Here is a 20,336-nt window from a genome sequence, read left to right on the forward strand (position 1 = left end):
ATTCTTTTTAAATCCTCTTCTTTTCTTGTTTTGTATAGCCAGAGGCACAGAGTTGGTAAAAATTCGTGAATTTGCACTTTATAGGTATTAATCGTATTAATAAAAAAGAAGACCCACTGAAGAAAACCCTGTATTTCACCAAAGAATAATTTTTCTTTTTTTTATCTTTGTCTGGGAGAATGAAGAGGGTTACTTGAGGTTTCTTTTTCACGTGAAACATCGAATATAACCATTTACAGAATTTCACATTTCTTGACCATCATTATTCTATCAACTAGAGTAGACATTCTAAAAGGATAATGTATTTTCATATTTTTTTCTTTAATGCGAATAACAAATAATAGAGGGTAATTCAAATAAATGTGGAGTAAAACAATAACGATTTGTCTGAATTACACATTAAAACACCTTTTGTACACAATTTCATTGTGCTACACAGCAAAGACACAGCGTTCTCATTTCCGCAACATATTCTCTTATTCAAATGCACCTCCAGACGTGCAATTTCGTCTCATGTTACACGTAAAATTCCACCGTGTGCTCAGGTCTTCTTCAGATGAAGTTTTCCATGGAATTGACATGTGCAATCTCTTACCTGAATCCTGTTAGGTAACCACGTAGGTCACCTTTTATGCTTAGAGATTATCGAGGAGTTCCGACTCAAAAGTTGGCCCATCGTTCAGATTTGAGATAATACTATCAGTGAATGTAGAAAACTCCTTGTCACCCATCGTGGCGTCCATGGGCATGGCACTTGTGACTGCCGCTGGCTGTCCGTAGAAGGGCGGCTGCTTCGAGGCGTCTAAGGAATTGCCATTGATGAGGAAATCTCGATTGATCTCCGGACTGTAGCGGAAAAGATTGCCTCCAGTGAGCGGAGTTGATGGCATTGATTTGGACATGTCGTACATTTTTGCATAGCTTGTCGGCTGACTCGCCACGGTGCCCTGCACAGTGGTTCCATTTATCGGCAAAGGAGTCGATGGCACAGAGCGAGAATTACCTGGAAAGTCACTTATATTCAGTTCGCCATCCAATACAGGCGTGACAATACCTGCAGCTGCGCTGGACGACGCAACAGGTCCGTTGAAGTAGTCCAGTAGACCCACGTCACTAGTGAAGTCTGTGTAGTCTGGCGGAATGGGGGTTTGTGCCACGGAGCTGCAGGCCGAAGTGTAGGCCGAACAGTTGATAGTTCCGCCAAAGAGAGGACTTCTACAGTGCAGAGGAACGCTCTGTGAGCGCATTTCGGGCACTGGTGGCACTTGTCCCTGACTAACAGGCTGTTTCATGACATACCCCCCACTCTTGCCTGTCCAGGAGGGTGGACTAGGCGGTGCTGATGCAGCCTCCGTTTTTACAGGTGCCATCATTGTGCTACAATGCCCTCTGAAAGATCGCCTAGTGACTGGAGTTACCCTTGGACTAACAAAGGTCTGTGTTTGACGACAGCTAGTTGTCGAGCTTGTACGAATCTGTGGGCTCTGCGGCCCTGCTGAGATGGGAACAAAACTGAAGTTCCTACGACGTGTATTGGGACTGTGAGGTACGCTGTTTGTGGCCTCTGTGGTTGCAGTAGCGATATTCAATTTTTTTCGGACAGCATTCCTTCCTAAATTCACTGCCTCGCGCGATGAACCACCTGGTACATCTGTCGACATGAGACGCTGAGACATCATTGCTAAAGATGCAGACGCTGATCCCGGGTACAGATTCAGGGAATTTCCTACGGGTGAGTCTGAGGAGTTCTTTCCACTTGTCTGCAGACTCTGTTGCAGATACTGGCGCAGTTGATTAATCTGATTGGATGATCCTTCACCTTTGCCATCGCTGAACAGTTGATAATTTTCCAACAGCGGAATGCTCGTCTGCAATTGACCCAGATCAGCGCTCTCACATTCGCCACTCTTTCCACTAGGCGCCTCCATCTCCCCCGAGAAGTACTGCATTAGTTCTGCTTCAGGTTCCTGTGAGTTGTCCCCACCGTTGAGGTAGTCATCAAGAGCATCCTTGTCCATGTTGCAAATACTAATGACACGTTCACGCGGAAGAATGAAATCTCCTGGGATCTCACTTCCATTCTCCGGCATATCTTCTGAATATCCTGGCAACTTGATGCGCTTGAATGTGTTTATTCCATCTCGCTGCATCATTCTTCTCTCGTACTTGATGGCATTCTGCGGCAATTGGGGCTGACTGAAGCAATGGCCATCTTTCAAGTCATCCGAGGTGCCATTTGGTGGCAAATTCGTTCCCTCTGCCGCCGAGCCAGACTGTAGTGGCCACAATCCCTTTGCTTGTTGTGCCTGGCGCACCTGCAAGATCCATAATTACATTTAATCTAATCTCTAATAAGACTCTTATTTATAATCTATACCTTCTTGCAGAAGATATTCTGATGCTCAGCCACGTCCACTTCTTGCTTTACACATACCGTCTCAATTGCCTGACAAAATGGGCCACTATCACAGGATGAATTTGTACCTTGAATTGATAAGTTTGGCTCTTGATGGCCCGTGAACGGTTCCTCCTTGCCGAACGGGAGATCTTCACACACGAACGGCTTCATGTCCTGGCTGCAACTACTGTTGCTGTTATTTCTCATGGACTTCACCTCAATTTGTCGGCTCTCCTGACAATTTCCATTATTGTTATCCGTATCCGAGAAAGGTGCAGCTCCAATGGATTCAGTCGAGGAAGCCGAATTCTTGCGTCTTCTTTTTCGGCGTTTCTTCATTGATGATCCATCGGCGTCCTATAATGAAAGCAATAAATTCTACATTAATCAGTGAAGTACGAATAACGGAAAGTAACGGTTTTTGACACATGTGTAGATTTGATTAGAGGTCACAAGTTGAGAAATGTAAAAGATATCAATGTATTTTTAATAGGTAAGTCTTACTATAGTACTTCAGTCTATTTTGCTTAATAGATCACACACGCGACACATGTGTTATTTAAAAAATTATTTTAAGATCGATTAGAAAAATGATAGTGTAAGGTAGCTGAGAATGAAAATCTTAATGAGCATTCTTTTTACTAAGGTAACCAAGTTTTCATGGCATACTTAAACCCTCACAAAAATTATCTTATGTTCACAAAAAACGCCACTTCATTACAATATGACATTTCTAAGCAATCCCCCAGAAAGTTACTACCATCACTAGCACATATGTACAGCGACATTGGAAATATGTATATCACTTTTACTAATCTTAATTTTTGTCTGTAGCAAAAATATTGGCCTCTGATATTCTAATTTATGACATGTGACAAGAAAGACCAATAAAAAATGCTGCTATCAGCTTGTCGAGACGTTGGCTTGCTGAAAATCTCCCTGTCCAGTCAATTTTCCAGTCCAAATCGTTTTTCTTTCGCGAGATCTTTTCATGTTTTGAGCGATAGGAGAGATATTTTAGCATACTACGATGAAAACATTTCATAAATGAATTCACGATTTCACAACGTTTCAGAAGCCACACGAGAGCACCTCTGTTCCCACAATCAATGAGATAAACACAATTAATGAGTATTTGGGTATATGTCGATAAAAGCATTCGATGATTTTATAAAGTGCTCTCAAAAACAAATACAATTTAAATATCACCAGTTAAAATTAGTGAAATACACACAAAGGACTATCATACAAACTGAATGCAAATTTTCTGTATATTAAAATTATTTCTGACTAAACAAACGGGTTTCATTTCAGGCGTTCTGTTTTGATTGTAAATCTCTAATCAATATATTTTCATATTCGTTCTCTTTTTCTGTTAAAACAGCAGCTCTTGAGTGACTTTGTGGGATGTAAAATAGACGAAGAAATTACAGTCAATCTTTCGTCATGTTGATCCATAAGAAACACATCACAAACTGGTTCAATATTTGCATAAATAACCACTAACGTTTATTTTGGCGAATTTTATAGTTTCATATTTGTTGCTTCTCCCTTGATTGGACCAGACGAAGAAAATAACACTGTGATGCAAATATATCGAAACAATGAAACAATCATTATACTTATCAGCATACTTCATCATTATAAGAGATTCTTCTAATGTTTGTTTCCTATATTGATGATTTAATGTTTTATTCAACGATGACGAGAAAAAAACTCTAAAAATATTTTTCTCAAATAACATTACTTTTAAGAGAATTTCTCTTCGATTTCTATTTACTTCAATAAAGCGTAAAATTTATTAGTTTTTTGCTAGGTGAACCTAAAATATGTTTAAAATTATTTGTAAAATTTCAATATAAGCTAAAGAGTTCAATAAAAACAGAAAAGTTTTCATTTCCTGTGCAAAACTGACTGAGAGAGAAGGTGTGTTTTCTTTATCTCCACAACATCCACCAAATGATTCACTTATCGTCTCCGACACAACTGATAAGACTCACGAAAGGTTGTAGATTATATTGAGCATTGCGATTGAGAAAGAGAATTTAGCAATCGAGAGAATCTCACTAATCTGAGAGTTTGCCCTGAGATTAGGAAAGAGTGTGTAATATGTTTCAATTTTTATTTCAAAATTTTACTTTCCACACATGTTCTATTCTCTCTCTATCTCTCTCTCTCTCTCTCTCTCTCCCTCTCTTTATCTCTCATTCGCACAATTGTCATGTATCGTGTTGAAGAAATTAAAATATTAAGCAGAGGTGAAATGTTGGGGGTCATTCAATTAGCTTTGTGGCATACAAATAAGAAAAAAAACATGACAAATTTTATCTTCCTATATCAATATTAATGCCCAGCACCGTGATTGAGGGGCGTGAGGAAAACATGGGCTAAGAGAGTGCAACACTTCTGCATGCCACAATTGTGATGATATATGCAAATTTATTATCATTTGTGGCATGAAATGCACTTACTTGAGCGGCACGTGTGTGAATATTAAGTGAGTGGTTCAAGTGCATCAGAGGGGGAAATATTCTGCATCATGTTAATGTTTATCATGGCAATTGATAGACATTTTTCCTTGCTCTTTTCACGACCATTCTGGTCACTTTTTTACACACAGCCCCTCTCGTGCCGTCTCGGGACTCCCTAATAAAACACGGGCACTTTGATAAATAAGAAATCTATAGTAGATACCCATGAGAGAGGGAGAAAAACCAAAGAAAAATAAACTGATAAGAGCCTCTCGAAAATATAAGTAATACTCGACCTCTAATCGTAGAACAGTGTTAACATGAGATGGACAGAGAAGACTTACTGTGCACTTCTTTTTATCCTTCCCATCGCGCTGCAGCAGCTTTTTCTGTAACAGGATGCGCGAGGCCGTGTTAGCGGGTAAATGGAGCCCGTGGCTGTTAATGTGACTGGCCAGATCTTTGAGTGTATCGAAAGAGGTGCTCAGGAGACTTTCGGCCCAGCCTTTGACCACACGCCAAGCCTCGCCATCTGTTGCTTCACATTCCTCAACGACCACCTGTTAAAAATGCAGATTTACATAGTTATTTAGATACTCTATTGATATCCTTTTTGATGTATTTTGAACCTTTGTAGAGCCTCCGAGCTCTGGCAGAACCGGCGGACTGAGTTTTGTGGCTTTTCTCATGGCACTGTAACAGTAGCGAGAATGACCTCTGGTCCCAAGACGACGAGGGCGCACATTAGGGAACACCTGTTTCATCACCTTGCCAAAGTCCGCCGTCGAAAGAGGTTTTATGGTTGATCTTGTACAGTATTCTCTGAAGAAAGAAAAAGTGTAATGACGGCACCGCGAAAGGCTTCAGATACTCAAAAAAATATGGAAGCCCCTAAGCGAAGTAGCGCAGAAAAAAACATATTTTTCAATAAGGCTTCGCCGAATAAAAAAATGTATTGCTCTGAAGGTTGAATAAATGTGAATTCGTAATTTTCTCAGGAATATCTAACTAATACGGTAGGTATATATAACATTCTTTTTACCTGTTCTAATTAGCTCAATAGAACTTGAATAAATAATAAGTTTCACCAAGTTTTTCTTGAAATACGAATATTTAGAATAACGTTATTTTCATTTATATGTATGTAATTTCTATGGAAAGAAATACTTTATATCAACCTATTAAATGAAAGATAAAATGTTTGTAAAAGATGCATCTAATTTAACAAGATTCGACTACAAAATCTACAAAAACACTCCAATTTTCTATGTTTTTTTTACTACATCATACAATTATTTTAAGATTTTCGAATTGTGTATTCGAAAAAAATAAAGCCCAAAATTTTAAAATATATATTTTTTATGAAAATTTCTTCTTTTAAATGTGCAAATACTAAATTTACAATAGTGTAGATTCAAATCCATTACTTTTTTCCAAGGATTAAATTGAAAAAGGGTGAGTTTTCATTTGGGAAATTATCTTCTAGAGTGCTTTTTCTATACTATTTCTTGGAAATACGAGAAGGGCAGTTTATGCACAAGCCCTTGATGATATTCATTGTGTGATAATTTTTCCTCTCAGGAGCAATAAAGCAGGTTAGTATGACTCACATATAGTCGTCGTAGACGTCCTGCTTGGGAATGGATACGGCGGGGTCGTGCTCTAGGTGGGACCTGACCCAGTTGATCGTATGTGTTATTTCGCTCCGGGTCCCGAGTGGGTTTTGTGGTTGCCTTAGTGGATCTGAAATAAATAGCTCAAGTAAGTTCAGTTGCAATAGAATTAGAACAGGATGTTTTACCAGTCTCTGAGTTGCCGCCAGGCATTCGTAGGTACAGAAAAAGTCTCTCAGGCGGTTTCAGTTGGGATATCTTCTCGACCAGTTGAAATATCTGCTCTTTCGCACAATCTCTGTAATCAGCGCATTTTCCATGGATATTCCGGGGTAAGGAGGGAGCATTAGGCCACTTTTATTTGTTATCAAACACACGCCACTTGAGTCTCTCGCTCGATAGTTTCCCATCTGCGGAGAGTGAGAGTGGCTTCCGCAAGACACTCACCCAATCGTGGCCTCGACAAATTGCTGCATCTTCCGGGTCTTCTCTTCATCCGCCTCCGTCCAGGCAGCGGCGTCCTCGGCATCACGAGATGCCTTGTATAGCGCCGCCACCTTCTGCAGTCCAATTTGAGTGTACAGGTCCAGGGACATAGATGATGCAGCGCCTGCCGCCGCGCTATCGTTATCAACTTTGCCATAGAAAGTGCCGCGGACATCTCGGCTGGCCGCTATCCACGGCTGGAAATGACTCGAGTTGGACATGATGGGTTACCCACCATCGAACACTGACACTGCCGTTCGCACCACCGATTCACACCTACCCTTTCTCCCACAACTCAACGCACTTTTCACACCAAGCAAGGACGGCAAGAGCACAAGATTCTCGCGATCACCATTTTTCGGCAATGACAAGCAATCAGCTGTCCTCGTTTCCGACCGATAGCGCCACCCGTCCACGCGGCAAAAATCAGCGCGCAAGCGATGCATGTGCGCCATCTCACGAGCAATTATACACACATTTGAATGTCAAGGTCGACGTGCTCAACGGAAAAATTTCACGACCTGTATCAAAGAGGAGGGAACATGCGTGACGATCACGATTCACTCTAGAGGCTAAGGTTTACCATTTACCATGAAAAGATATATTTAAAAATGGTTCATCCAGTGTCAGCACATTTCTTAGCATTTGAAGATGCCTGGCTTTTATTATAGCGAAGCTGATTCAAGCAATGACACCGAGTGCACGTCTCCAAATACATATAGAAAACGATTATTTAATAAATTATGTGTTTATTGATAAACCGTTGTGTAAATAAAATATGTTGTTAAAACAAGTATTAAATAATAATAATAATGTTCCAAATATGTAATACCGATTCCATAGATAGAAATACTCTTTTGGGATGTTTTCTGAGGAAGTCTATGAATTCCTCAATTCTTCATTCTACTCATGTAGCTTCCGTCCTTCTAAAGCGATGACAGCAAATTTTTGTGATTTGAAGAGAAATTAGCGTAACAATACCAAGACAGGCTGCTCCTCCGCAGGCAAAGGAGAGGACTTCCTTGTAGTACTCTGGACAATCTTTTTGTCGATCGCATTTCCTAGAAAATAAATATAATAGCGATAATAACGGATAATGAGATTTCATATGATGCACTTAATAGAGATAAGGCACTAACATGGCTTCAATAGCGAGCACTGCAACTCCCGTGATCAGCTTATCAGCAAAGGTCACAGCGGAATAGACAAATCCACCTAAATCTGTGTTCTCTCCTACCATATCAGCGGTGATGCAGAGGCTGCTGATCATTGTGATTGAGCTTCCGGTACCGAAAAGGACTGCTACAACAAGAAGGATTAGCAATGCAGCTGATGGTGAGACCAGGATTACGAGTACACAGCCAGCGATGCCAACGAGTGAGCCCACGAAATAAGCCATTTGGTGACTAATAAAACGATTCAGGCTCTTAAGGATTAGAGATGCCACAAAAGATGCCACAAACGACACTAAAGGCACTATTGCGATATGGTCTATAGATTTATCCGGAGAAGGTTCTCCATTTGCCACTGGGATGGCTGATCTCTCATCGATCCATAGAGGAATGTAGATTAGCGCTGTGGTCATGAAGAGCCGAGCAAAGACGTACAGCAAAGCATTTTGGTATAGAAGTGGATTTCTCAGAAAATCCTTTCTGGCCCTCCCAGTAATCACAGTTACATTATGATCATCTTCATTTGGGTTGGATGATGTGATGAGACGATCGGTTTCATCAGGACTTGTCACAGCCGTTTGTCGCTGATTGGGAATTGCTTGGAGACGTCTTTGCTCATAATTCGCCACGGCCAGTGAGAAATGAAATAGCACCGTCATGGATACTCCGACGAGGGTTATGATTAGCGATAGATCTCTAAACCTGAAGGCATCTGCGGGTCCAATTGCTGTGCTGGATGAAGTTCTATTTTGTAGAACGGCCCAAGTGACTCCATAAACTATGAGATTCGACACGATTGCGCCAGAATAACGTAGCGCAGTGAGATCAGAACGATCTTTATTACTACGAGACATCTCGGGAATCATAGCGAGATGAGCGATCTGCACTGTAGCCCAAGCCGATTGAAAAATTAAGATCACAATGGCAAAGTAGATGCATTCCCAGATAAGATTGGTATTATTGCACATTGGGCAGACAGCAAAAATTGCCGGAAAAGAGAAGAATACAAAAACACTGCCTGAAAAAAAAGAAAAGGTATATAAATATTATTGTTTTGCTACAGTAGACAAAGGTGAGATTACTTCAACATCTTTCTGATTATTCAATAAAAATGAGGTGAACTGAATGACGTTGTAAAAGCTTGTTATCATAGTAAATAGTGAAAAGATGTTGTATATCAAGATAAAAAATAAATATGTAACAGAATTAAGTTACAACATATAAGAAATCTTGCAATGAAAGATAAACTAAAAATCCTATATTTCTTAAAAACTTTTCATATACTCAAAAATTTATTATAATGGATTCCAAATGCTTTTTATATTACAAAGAATTTGCGCAAAAAACCAAATGTGGCAAAGAAAGCTGATATTATGATTCATACAAATATTTCAATTCATATCAACAAAGAAAATGTAATTCGTGAAGTTGGTTTTTTTCAGCTTTTTAAATACACATTGAAGGGGAATTTTTGCTTACCAGAAATATGCCACTGTCTTTTAGAGCCATACTTGTCGCTAAGGTGGCCCACAATGGGTGTCGCTACAGCGTCCATGACTTGGCCCCACATCACGAGTGCCCCCGCAGCCGGTCCTGGGAGACTCATGACACTATGCATGAAGAGGAGTGTGTAGCTGAACCATACTGCAGCCGCTAAGTCGTTGTACACGTGGCCAATCCCGAAGGCGATCTTATGCACTAACGGCAAAGATGGTCTCATCTCGTTCTCCTGAGTGATTGCCGAAGCGCGGGAATCCTCACTACTAACACTACCGTACTCTTGTGACGTACTTGGTTGGCTACCTAGAAGCGATTTTGACTCCTCCGACGACATCGTCAATCAGGTTCTGGACGTAGGACAGTAGATTGGAAGCATCACTGGTAGACTGACGGACCAGCCTCAATCGGTCAATCGATGATTTTATTCGAAATGTAGGAAATATGAGTCCATGAAACGCACAGAAGCCATATGAAGGGAGGTCTTTGGCCTCAGTTGGAAAAAGTGCCTTTAGAAATACTGCTTTGTCCGGGATTCGCCGAAAAAAATATTGGTTGAATTGCGTCGCAATACGTCGAATGGAGTGTTGTCCTTATCACTGACACTATTCTTCAACTGATTTTAATACTTTCGAGGCAAAAAGAACTCCGCTTTGCTGCGAACTGACTCATGTTTTGGTACAAAGATTAGGAATGGGTAAAGTTGAAATTTTCAGTGAATGTGAATTTGAAATAATAGAAAATGTTTTATTATTCTCAGTTGATAAAAGTTGAAAATTTTGAAACGTTACAAATTATATATATTTTTCATTTTATTATCCTTTGAACAGAAATATAACTTACTATAGGAAAAAACGAGAAAATAATACGAAAGATATATGTAAAGGATGTGGATAAAGTTAAAACAATTTTAATTAATTAAAGGTGGAATTTTTATTTGTATGTTTTTTTAATTTTATAACTTTTAATTCATAAGAATTTATTCATAATTTTATTGAAATACTTCCATAAATGTTAGATTTCACGAAATTTTGTAACCATATATATATAGAAATTTGACATGGGGAAACCAAGCAAATGTCTGCCAACTGTTAATAGTCTTTTCATTTAATATAGAGAGAAATACTGTTTGAATTCTGCGTCAAGAGAGAGAGTACAACGGCTATGGGACACGTTCTCCATGAATATTCATATTCTGGCAAATAAAAGTGATTTTGCAGGAGAAAATTTGCAATTTACGGAACAAGAAAATTGCTTGGGTGTCTGTCTTCGGGAAAATTCACGCATTCCAGAATCATAAAACGTGTGTATTTTGTCCACAGAATGGAAATGGCGTGCCAGGAAAGTCCTCACCACATATCACAGAAGATGATGTTTGGGATTCGTTTCAAGTGAAAATAGCGCAATATGTTGCAAATTACTCATGCAAAAAGTGATTTACATAAATAATATTACGCCGTGTGTGTTAAAGTGTTGGAGGAGACGCAGAGGACATAGAATTTTAGAGTTATGGATAGGGGTTTTGTGTGGTTTTGCCAACAGCAAATTCAGGACATCCTCGTGTTTCCCAGGCACAAAGGTGTGAGTAAAATCTGAGGCTAAAAATTTTCAGAATATATTTCAAAAACAGAGAATGGCGAAAATGGGAAATTAATCTCAACTGTATATAAAATTATGAGTAAATTCCACATTTCATATATATTTTACTACATGGGAAATTGTCAATTATTCGCATTTACTTTGTGGCAGGAAAATTTCCTTTGAATTGTCGTTAAGGAAATCAAAAAGACAATGCAGTCATATCTATGTAGGGACTTATGTTTATCAATGAATTATGTTATTTTATATAAATGAGGGGTTGTGTGTATTCAAAGTGAGATCGAAAGGGAAACCGAATTGGATAATTCGGCGAATTTTCGAAATAAAGTGGTAAATATTTAGAGTAAATTGTGCACTGTTTCGATGACGACCCTCGAGTATACAATGGGGGGGGGGGGGTGAGAGACATTAAATTTTTCAATTAAATTGCCTGTATTAGCCTCAAGCTTAACCCATAAACCATTTAGTTATTTTGAAAGGGTGTCGCAATAAAATCCAATTTGCCTCAATTATGGTGAAATTCAATAAATTGCTGTGAATGCACATCAGTGTGAATTTGTTATTTAAACACTATGTCACCTTTTTGGCAAAAATCCCTCGCATTTCGCTAGTTCAACAGAAGTAAATTTGTGTATTTGATTTCATTCCCAGTGTTGAATTTTAAGCGAGACTGGAGGTGGTGTGCCTGCAAAAGTTGTGCGTTGTATAATTTCGGAAAATAGGGTGACAAAGTTTCCATGCATGGACAATTTTCGCATTTAACTTTTTAATTAGCGTATGTATGCGACAAGATACAATTCATTAAACCGATGCTGTCCAACATCGCTATTAATTTGAGTGCTAATTAATCCGGACAGATAGGTGTACGTAAATTGAACCATTATTACAAAGATATATATACAACTAATAGATAGAGACTTTGCAGTTCCAGAATATTTGATTTGGCACTTTCTGATTAGTTCTTGTGATGTACTATGTGCAATATGTTGTGGGTTTTTGACATATATTTAGCACCATTATATTGATTTGTTATTTGATAAACATTCTTAATATCGTGCGTAAGAATTTTTGTTGTAATATCATCAGGCTATAACGATATACTTTTAAATGACCCAAATCATTAATGTGTGATCAAATTATTGCAAATTTTCGCCAATAATTTATTTTATGGCCTCTTTATTTTTCGGCACGAATTTCTGGAAATTTTCTACGAGAGTTTATTGCAAAATGTTATATGAATGAAATTGTATATTTTAAAGAGCTTCATAAAACTTTATACATGCATACATACATAATGTGCCTATCGGAATAATGTTAAATTCGCAGAATGGAACTGAATTTTTTTACAGTATAAAAAATTTCAGAAAACAATAAAAATTTTGATATAGAGCAATTGCTATAGACTTTCTTCCGTGAATCGTGCTGATTGAATAGCACTAAGTGATTTATGACACTTCTCGGCTCAGAGCTTGATGGATGCAATTGAATTTGGATTTGAGGGATAAGTGATGCACATAAATATTGGGTTGCGAGGGGAAACCACATATGCAGTCATACAATTAAGTGGGATTTTGGGTGGGTGGGCAAAAAGCGGCACAAAGGCGAAGAGTGAGTTTGTGAGTGGTGGAAATAAGGTCGTCCAGTGGATGCTCTCCTCGTGGTGATTTATCATCATCACTGGAATAGCCACGAACAAGGACAAAGCGCTTTCTGTCGTGCTTACACGAAGTTTAGAACGCCAGGGCAGTCTCCAGCTGCTTGAGGTGGTTCAGAACCTCGAAGGCATCCGTTTAACTATGATCTGGCGGGGTTGTGTATACTTGGAGGGATGCTGTATCTACTTTAACCATATAATGTCCTCCGTGTCCTCTTTGTTTTGCCCCGGGCCACCCACTTTTTCGCTATTATTTTCGTGCTTGTCCCCTTAACAGTAAGGGGCTGTACATTTCAAAAGTGACACAAAACAAATAGGATTACATTGTATTTATAAAATACAAATGTACATATATGTGTATATACTCATATGATGGGGCATTTTGGAAGACAATGTCATTTAATGGTACATAATTTTAAAATATAATAAATTAATTATTAAAATGCAGGAAAAATTTGTAGGGATACGTATTGAGTCATGTTTAGGTGTTACTCACTGCTCATAAAGAAAATAAATTTAGTCATAATATAATTTACTTAATGGATAAAATTTCTATATTGCAAATTATTCGATTGGATTATTATTTTCCTTATTGTTAGCTAGTAGCCCTTCACGTCACAGTATAGATGAGAATTATAGACACACAATACACATACCCAATGCCTAAATAGTGGCCGTCATAAACGGGATATGAAAACGAGGAAGCGTGTAGATTAGTTCTGTTAGCCCCGGAATTGTCTGCTTTGTGTTCTCTAGTCATTTGGAGCAGCTTTTCTGCCAACCCCACATTGTAGGGTTAGGGTGACAATTTAGCCATGAGACAGAGGCCAAATTTGGTGAATGTATCAAAAGATGCTCATTTCCTATAAATGAAATGTTTGTGTTTCTTTTTAGCCTCATTCACTGTGGATTGTACATATGTGTCGTTTCGACAAGATAGAGCGTGCTAAACAAGTTCGAATGATTTGTATCTGCCTTATTTTCTCTTGCTTTTATTAACGGAAAGTAACAAAGCTGCTCTTCTATCAGAATAATGATAAGCCTGTAAGACAAACAGAATAAATTTTAAAATTTCATTTTGTGCAATTATTGGACGTAAATAAGATTTTCCTGTAAATATTTCTCTAAATAAATTACGATGTTTGTTCAATTGAAGACCCAAATGCATTTGGCTCAATTACATTTTTATGCATAGAAAGAAATCTCAAATATGCAACAGCACTAATTGATTTAGTACAATCAATATCAATTAGATATTAGATAGATATATGTTCTAGTTGAAAGAAAACTAATACTATGTATGTAGATTAGCTTGGATATATAGTAAAATATAATAATTCATGGATTCTTTCAGCCACATTGCTGTAAAAAGTTTTGGGTTTACTCATCCACAAACTGTACATAGTGTATAACATTCATAATACTGGCGGGGGCGAAGACGTAGAATATGGGAATGTGGGTGTATTGCTGCCGAATAGTGTTAGGCAGAAAAGTCCATAATTCACTGCCACTGATTCCCACAGAGCCATAATTTTTGTCCATCTATTCACACCTGACGGCGTGTTTCAATGATTTCTGGTGAAATACCACAGCATCGGAAAATCACTGATCTCACTTCCACCATCCCTCCGTTCTTTGTACGCTGCTCTCCCGGAAGCAATCCAGGATACACCGTCAGTGGAGCAGAGTTCTTGCTCTCCCAGTTGCTTGTGGTTTGAGGTTTGTGGTCTATTTGTGAGCCCAACTCCTGGGTGCCCATAGTCATGTCCTCATTTTGTCACACCCATCTGAGAGATATTTATATTAGTATTCACTCGAATAACAAGGGTGGAAAATTCAATATAGCGTTATTCATTCATTTCATTCACTTTCTTCTTCTTTCTCCCACCCATCCACTGTTTGCTATTCATCGTGATACACACTATCGGGTCAACTATGGGATGAGCCAGGAAGTTTTTCCAGAGACATACACACGAAAAAATCAACCATGGGAGTTGTGAACTCTCATGAGGCTGCCTCGGAGAGCGAAGGGTGGACTCGAGTGGATTAAAGTATGAGAATTGTAGTATATAAAATCTCTGCGAGAGATAATCTGAGAATTGCTCCACAATTTTCCGCATCATTTAATCAGGAGCGAAACCTATATGAGACTGAAAAAAGCCTGAGCGGCTACAAGTGGGATGCGTATTTGTGGGGACTACAATCGTGGGTAGAATAGTCAAAAGCAGATGATATGTTTGGAGACCCTTCACAAATGCCGACATGACTGCCCTTTTGTGCTACGCGATGACCACCCTCGTCCCTATTCAATTGAAGCGTATATATACTTCGAAATTGCAGAAATTCTAGACTGCAAATTGCGATTGGACAAATATGCAAATCGCCCACACTCGACAGATTTCATACTCACGGCTTCCATCCTTACCCACTTACTCAGATAATTTCCATCACGGCTATGGTGGCAGTAACAATATAGATATATCATTATGTTTGATGACAATACATCGGTTTCAGTAAATGCTCTTGATGAGGATTTACAATCTCCGTCGTTGCGCTGACAAACAGTTGCATAGAAATATTTAAACACATGGCATTATATTCCGTGATGTTAAGTGTCGAACATCAGAATTGTATGTTAATTTAGCTTCCGATTTATATTATTAAGAATGTGATTATAAGGTTATTTGGCTAATAAATAAAAACCGGCTTTTCATCATACTTAAGAGCTTTATTACTAATTCCTAAACAAACAGATTTTAATTATTATTTTCCCCTGAGAAAAAGGAATTGTCGATATAATATATTTAATATATATGTATGTATAGCATTAAAATATTTTTAACGAAATATATACATAGTTATTTATTATTAGACATTCTCTATTTTGAAAATTCAATAAAATATGGGAAAATAATATGAACCCTGATCAATATTTAGGTCTTGGCACTGTACACTGTTCTATTTATTTTAGAATGTCCCACATGTAGGAGGGATTACGCGAGATTTGTGACGAGGAATTTCATGTCGGACCTAAAAATGGCGTATTGATATGTAAATTTCTGTATATAATAATATATGATTTACTTTTTTTATTCTGCTGTTCGACTATAGAGTATAATAGGAACTGAATTGTGCCGTCCACATAATCCGTAGTTAATAAGCATAGTTATTGAAGTATTTTTACCATACGAGTTGCTGTCCAATTACTAAGCTAATAATGGGGTAAAGAAAATTCTCATATAGCCCTATTTCAGTTAACACAAAGTGTAAAACTTTTGTGGAGAATACTTTTTAATTCAAAGTTGAGTGTGTTTTCCGGTAGAAAAAGGGCCTCTTAGAGTTTCACTTCATTTCTTAGTGCAATCCTTCCGGTAGATTTGCATGCAAATAAAATTATAACTTTCAGTAAGTGTTTTTTTCTACTTCATGGTCATTTATAATGTTTTCCACATTGCAGAGTTTTCAACAATGAAAGAAAAGTTTCCTATGTACAATGCTAGATCTGAATAAACTATTGAATTTTATATAAAATGAGCTTGTTAGTTATTTTATGAAAGGTACGTGATTTGGGAAAATTGTTTGTCATTGATTTTGAAAACTTATTAAGTGAGAAATTTTACTCAACACTGTGTACATATAAAGCTTTAAGGTAAGGAATTCTATTGGCAACAATTTCTTTTGACTCTCAATTTAATAATGCTATTATTCGCATTTGTGTGCAAGTCCACCGCTTATACAGAAAAGTTGATAATCATAAAAATTTTATTACTTAATAAAATTTCACTCTTGAATGAGTTTATTTTCCTTAACGGAAAGATATTTGAGGAATTCCAGTGGCAAAAGTGTTTTAATATTATCACGTGCCTCTGCATGTGAGTGAGGTTCTTCTTTACTTTTTCCTTCTTTGAGCAAATGTTGTTCACTTGGGAAAAACACGTATACATATGTGTATATATTACAGAACTAATAATGCATTCTACGTACAGAGAATTGGTGCAGAAAATCCTTTTTCTCGCAAACCTTACTTCTTCATCACTTTTTATTACTTTTTAGAATCTCCAGAACGGGATGTGGGATTTGTGATATGACAATATGGAGAAATTACTTGAGGATGCATTCAAATTCCGTAGTATTAATTCGTATAATTCGAGAGACTCTTTAGTGTAGGAAATAATCATAAGAATGGGCCCCCGAATGTGTGGACTAATAAACGAACTTTAACCATTAAGAGAGACTGGACTCATATCATTGAAAGCTAAGTGAAGCTTCTCCCGCCGTTCGCGTGATAGCCTAACCCTCTGGTGACAACTTATGCCATTGCAATCGGCGGGTAGTCATTTTCATCATTTTCGCAGAATTTTATGCATAAAGGCAGAATTGTATAGAGTTTTGCTTGCGTTATAAAATTAGAAGATTGATTTAAATGGTATAACACAATTAGACGAGCGGCAAAATAATAATTATACACAATGCGGAAAAGTCACAGAATAAACATGGTGTGGAAAGTGGAAGAACAGAGTAATTCCACGGGGATGAGTTTTCACGACGTTCGAGAATAGATGGTGAATGTTGAGGAGAATCATTGTACGATTCATCCCACCCAACCCATCAGCATCAGTCAGAGGAGACGTGAATTGCTTGTGCTGTTTGCAGTGGTTCTTGTAGGAGTTTTTTCTCTGGCTTCTCCAACTGCAAAGTTTCTTCCCAAGAGCAAATATTTAATTTGTCCTTTTCATTCCATTTTCGGATAAAAGATAAATAATGACAAAAGGTATCTCATAGGAAAATATTTAGCAAGACAGACATCTGAACGACAGAATTGCGGCAAAGTTGCAATATTGTGCAGGCTTTATTGGTGTGTCACTAGAAAGGAACGATTTTTCAAATAAATTCTTGTACTTCACGTGAAAATGAAAAATGTAGAGTATATATATATATGTATATATATAGAGAACAAATATGAAAGATATATTTTAGAGAAATTTACAGAGGATTTCATAACGCAAATAGCATTAAATTTTGCTGTTGCCATATTATTAAGTTTTGCCCAACATATGTACATGAGAGCAAATGTCTGAGAAGAATAAAAAGAGATATAACTGAGCCTCTTCCTGCCGAGGTTGGTAAAGACGGTAACCGTGAATAGAGGTGGGCTAATTGAGGCAAACCGTGGGCAAGATTAAGAGTCATCTGCATTTGAGTCGTGACCATTCAGTGCCACGGAACATGATATCTGTTGTGAGAATTGGTTTTAGCCTGACTTTAGGCTGGGCCAGATCTACAGTATTAGGAGGTTGATGACATATTTCAATATGTCTTTCATTCATAGAATTCAACACAAGATTAAATGCAAGTTTTATCGTGCGCATTGTAATCATTGTGACAAATTGGAAGACGATGAAACATTACAGGAAAAGTTTGTGTAGCATTCTTAAAAGAAGTGAACAGTTGGATGAAAAGTATTAATTATGTCTTATGTGCAATTGTAGTTTCATCTATGGTCACTGATCAAATGTCGTGAGAGAGAAGAAAGAGCATTGCGATGGCACCTCCCCAAGAGATGAAAAGTTGAAATTAGTTTTTCCACCCCGTGGGAAATTTAATAAGTGGTCTTGCCAAAATCATACTTTCAGTTATATATAAGGCCGTGCTCTCGTTTTTGTAGTCTGACGGTTCTACCTACACAATGAACGTAATGATTATGTACATACAGTGATATTCCCTATGGGTTTTCTCCTTTAAATGAATACTACTGAGGCAGACAAGGCGTGAGATTGCTCTAGCTTCAACAGAAGAGTGAGGAAATCTTTCCATTAACGAAAATTGTACCCACTTATATTATAGAACATATTCATTTAAGTCTTGTCAACTGGGAAATTACATGAAGGTGTAAACATGTATTACATCCTCATAGTAATTCCCTATATGCGTTTATTAAATTAAGAGAAAAATGGAATATAATGATCGGTAAGTGAGATTGTACCAGTTGATACTAATTATTTATATATAATCCAATATCGGAAAAATGAGGATTAAATTTTACTGAAGTTTGAATGAATCAAGCTTCATGATGAGTTTGATCGATCACATCGTGTACAATTACACAGTTCATAAAGTTTTAGATCTTTCATCATAGACGTGTTGCAGAGCGGGTAGTGTTTGTGTTTAGAAGGTATACTATACTGTAGGTTTTGTCATTGGGGTGGAAAATACTGTTGGAGACTTGAATTTGAGTGTGGATTTCTCATTCATGTATATAATGGAGTGTGCTAGAAATGAATGCGAGAGATGAAGAACATCACATAAAGATGTACAGAATGCGGTGTTGTTGTGATGTGGTTCATGACTGTGGAATGTCGTAATTCAACTCGTCTCTTGAATACATAGTCATGCTCCCTGGAATAAACTCATGCTGAAGAAGCATCTCCATCATGCAGATGGTCCACTCTATGTAAATTTGGTTCACCGTTCGAAAGGTACAAGGCAAAAGTCAAGCCCCCATGTAAAGTGGTCATGTGTATAAGATAGGGTTTTCTAAGCAAATCAGTTTATAGCTTCTGCACACAGTTTCTCAGCATAGATGAATTCTGCAATCCTTAACAATATTATGTCCAAAGTCATTAATGTACAATATTCTCCTTTTGCAATTCTTTACCTCCAGGCTTTTGGTTGTTCATCATCAATTTATTTTTCATCCATTCCTAATAGACGTTATAGAGTGAAACAACATTTTATTCTAGACTTTACTGTTTCTGGTCAGCTCCGAGAACCCTATAGCGGTTAAGATGTGGATGTGCGTTTAGAAACGTACAATTTGAAATTCTTTGCTCTTTTTTGTAATATATCATTTACTCAAATCTATCAGATTTGAAAATTCTAAGAGAACATCTACTGCATCCTCTGATTGAAAGCCGGTAAATTCAAAGTAAGTATGCACGAAAATTGAAAGTATAAATTAGTTGGAAAATGTGCTTTCCATCACTTGAAAATGAATAAAGAGAGCGACACAAATCATTATGAAGTATGAAATTATTGCACAATTGCACCAGTTGCTATTATAATCTCTGTTTGTAACATTGAGTTCATCCCCAAGGATAGTAATCTGACCAGTCTAGCGTTAATTGCCGTTGCATTTGCCACTAAGGATCCATAATATAATAAAATTACACTCGAACCGTTCATAGAGAGCTCTTTACAATTTATGTAGGCAGGCTACTTTCATCTGAACCTTTACCATCACGGCACTGTGTAGCAAAAAAATGTTCAGAGCCTAAGTAAATTGGATCCCTCGTGATAAATGATTTCATTAGTTTTTTTAATTAATACAAATATTTGTTTCCTTCCTACATAATAACCATTTTTCGTAATTGAATGCCATTTTAGCTACAATTTACCAGTTAATACTGTTCCAACAAAGAAGCACAGAGATGGAATTAGTTATTATGT

At 37.6% G+C, this 20,336-nt stretch overlaps 2 protein-coding genes across 2 annotated transcripts; both read right to left on the bottom strand.

Annotated features, from left to right (window-relative positions):
• Positions 1–555: 555 nt before the first annotated feature.
• LOC132265926 (uncharacterized) lies at positions 556–7,558 on the bottom strand. The gene is made up of 7 exons (XM_059766727.1): positions 6,930–7,558; positions 6,671–6,780; positions 6,480–6,612; positions 5,499–5,691; positions 5,214–5,429; positions 2,378–2,755; positions 556–2,315 (listed from the first exon to the last, which is right to left on the bottom strand). The coding sequence occupies exons 1-7, from the start codon at positions 7,187–7,189 to the stop codon at positions 636–638; spliced, it is 2,970 nt and encodes a 989-aa protein (XP_059622710.1). The 5' UTR covers positions 7,190–7,558; the 3' UTR covers positions 556–635.
• A 159-nt stretch (positions 7,559–7,717) lies between these two features.
• LOC132265158 (major facilitator superfamily domain-containing protein 12-like) lies at positions 7,718–10,326 on the bottom strand. Its single transcript, XM_059765696.1, has 3 exons — positions 9,620–10,326; positions 8,108–9,158; positions 7,718–8,029 (listed from the first exon to the last, which is right to left on the bottom strand). Exons 1-3 carry the CDS (start codon positions 9,972–9,974, stop codon positions 7,876–7,878), a joined length of 1,560 nt encoding a protein of 519 aa, XP_059621679.1. The 5' UTR covers positions 9,975–10,326; the 3' UTR covers positions 7,718–7,875.
• Positions 10,327–20,336: the final 10,010 nt, after the last annotated feature.

The sequence above is a fragment of the Phlebotomus argentipes genome, unplaced genomic scaffold (genome assembly GCF_947086385.1).
Source record: "Phlebotomus argentipes unplaced genomic scaffold, Phlebotomus argentipes genome assembly contig_6, whole genome shotgun sequence".
Lineage (NCBI taxonomy): Eukaryota > Metazoa > Arthropoda > Insecta > Diptera > Psychodidae > Phlebotomus > Phlebotomus argentipes.

Coding starts and splice junctions, on each gene's coding strand:
- LOC132265926 (XM_059766727.1), bottom strand. CDS start 7,189: ATGTCCAACTCGAGTCATTTCCAGCCGTGGATAGCGGCCAGCCGAGAT. Junction 5,430..5,498: donor AGCTCGGAGGCTCTACAAAG/GTTCAAAATACA, acceptor CATTTTTAACAG/GTGGTCGTTGAGGAATGTGA. Junction 2,316..2,377: donor AGAATATCTTCTGCAAGAAG/GTATAGATTATA, acceptor TGGATCTTGCAG/GTGCGCCAGGCACAACAAGC.
- LOC132265158 (XM_059765696.1), bottom strand. CDS start 9,974: ATGTCGTCGGAGGAGTCAAAATCGCTTCTAGGTAGCCAACCAAGTACG. Junction 9,159..9,619: donor AAGACAGTGGCATATTTCTG/GTAAGCAAAAAT, acceptor CTTTTTTTTCAG/GCAGTGTTTTTGTATTCTTC. Junction 8,030..8,107: donor GTGCTCGCTATTGAAGCCAT/GTTAGTGCCTTA, acceptor TTTATTTTCTAG/GAAATGCGATCGACAAAAAG.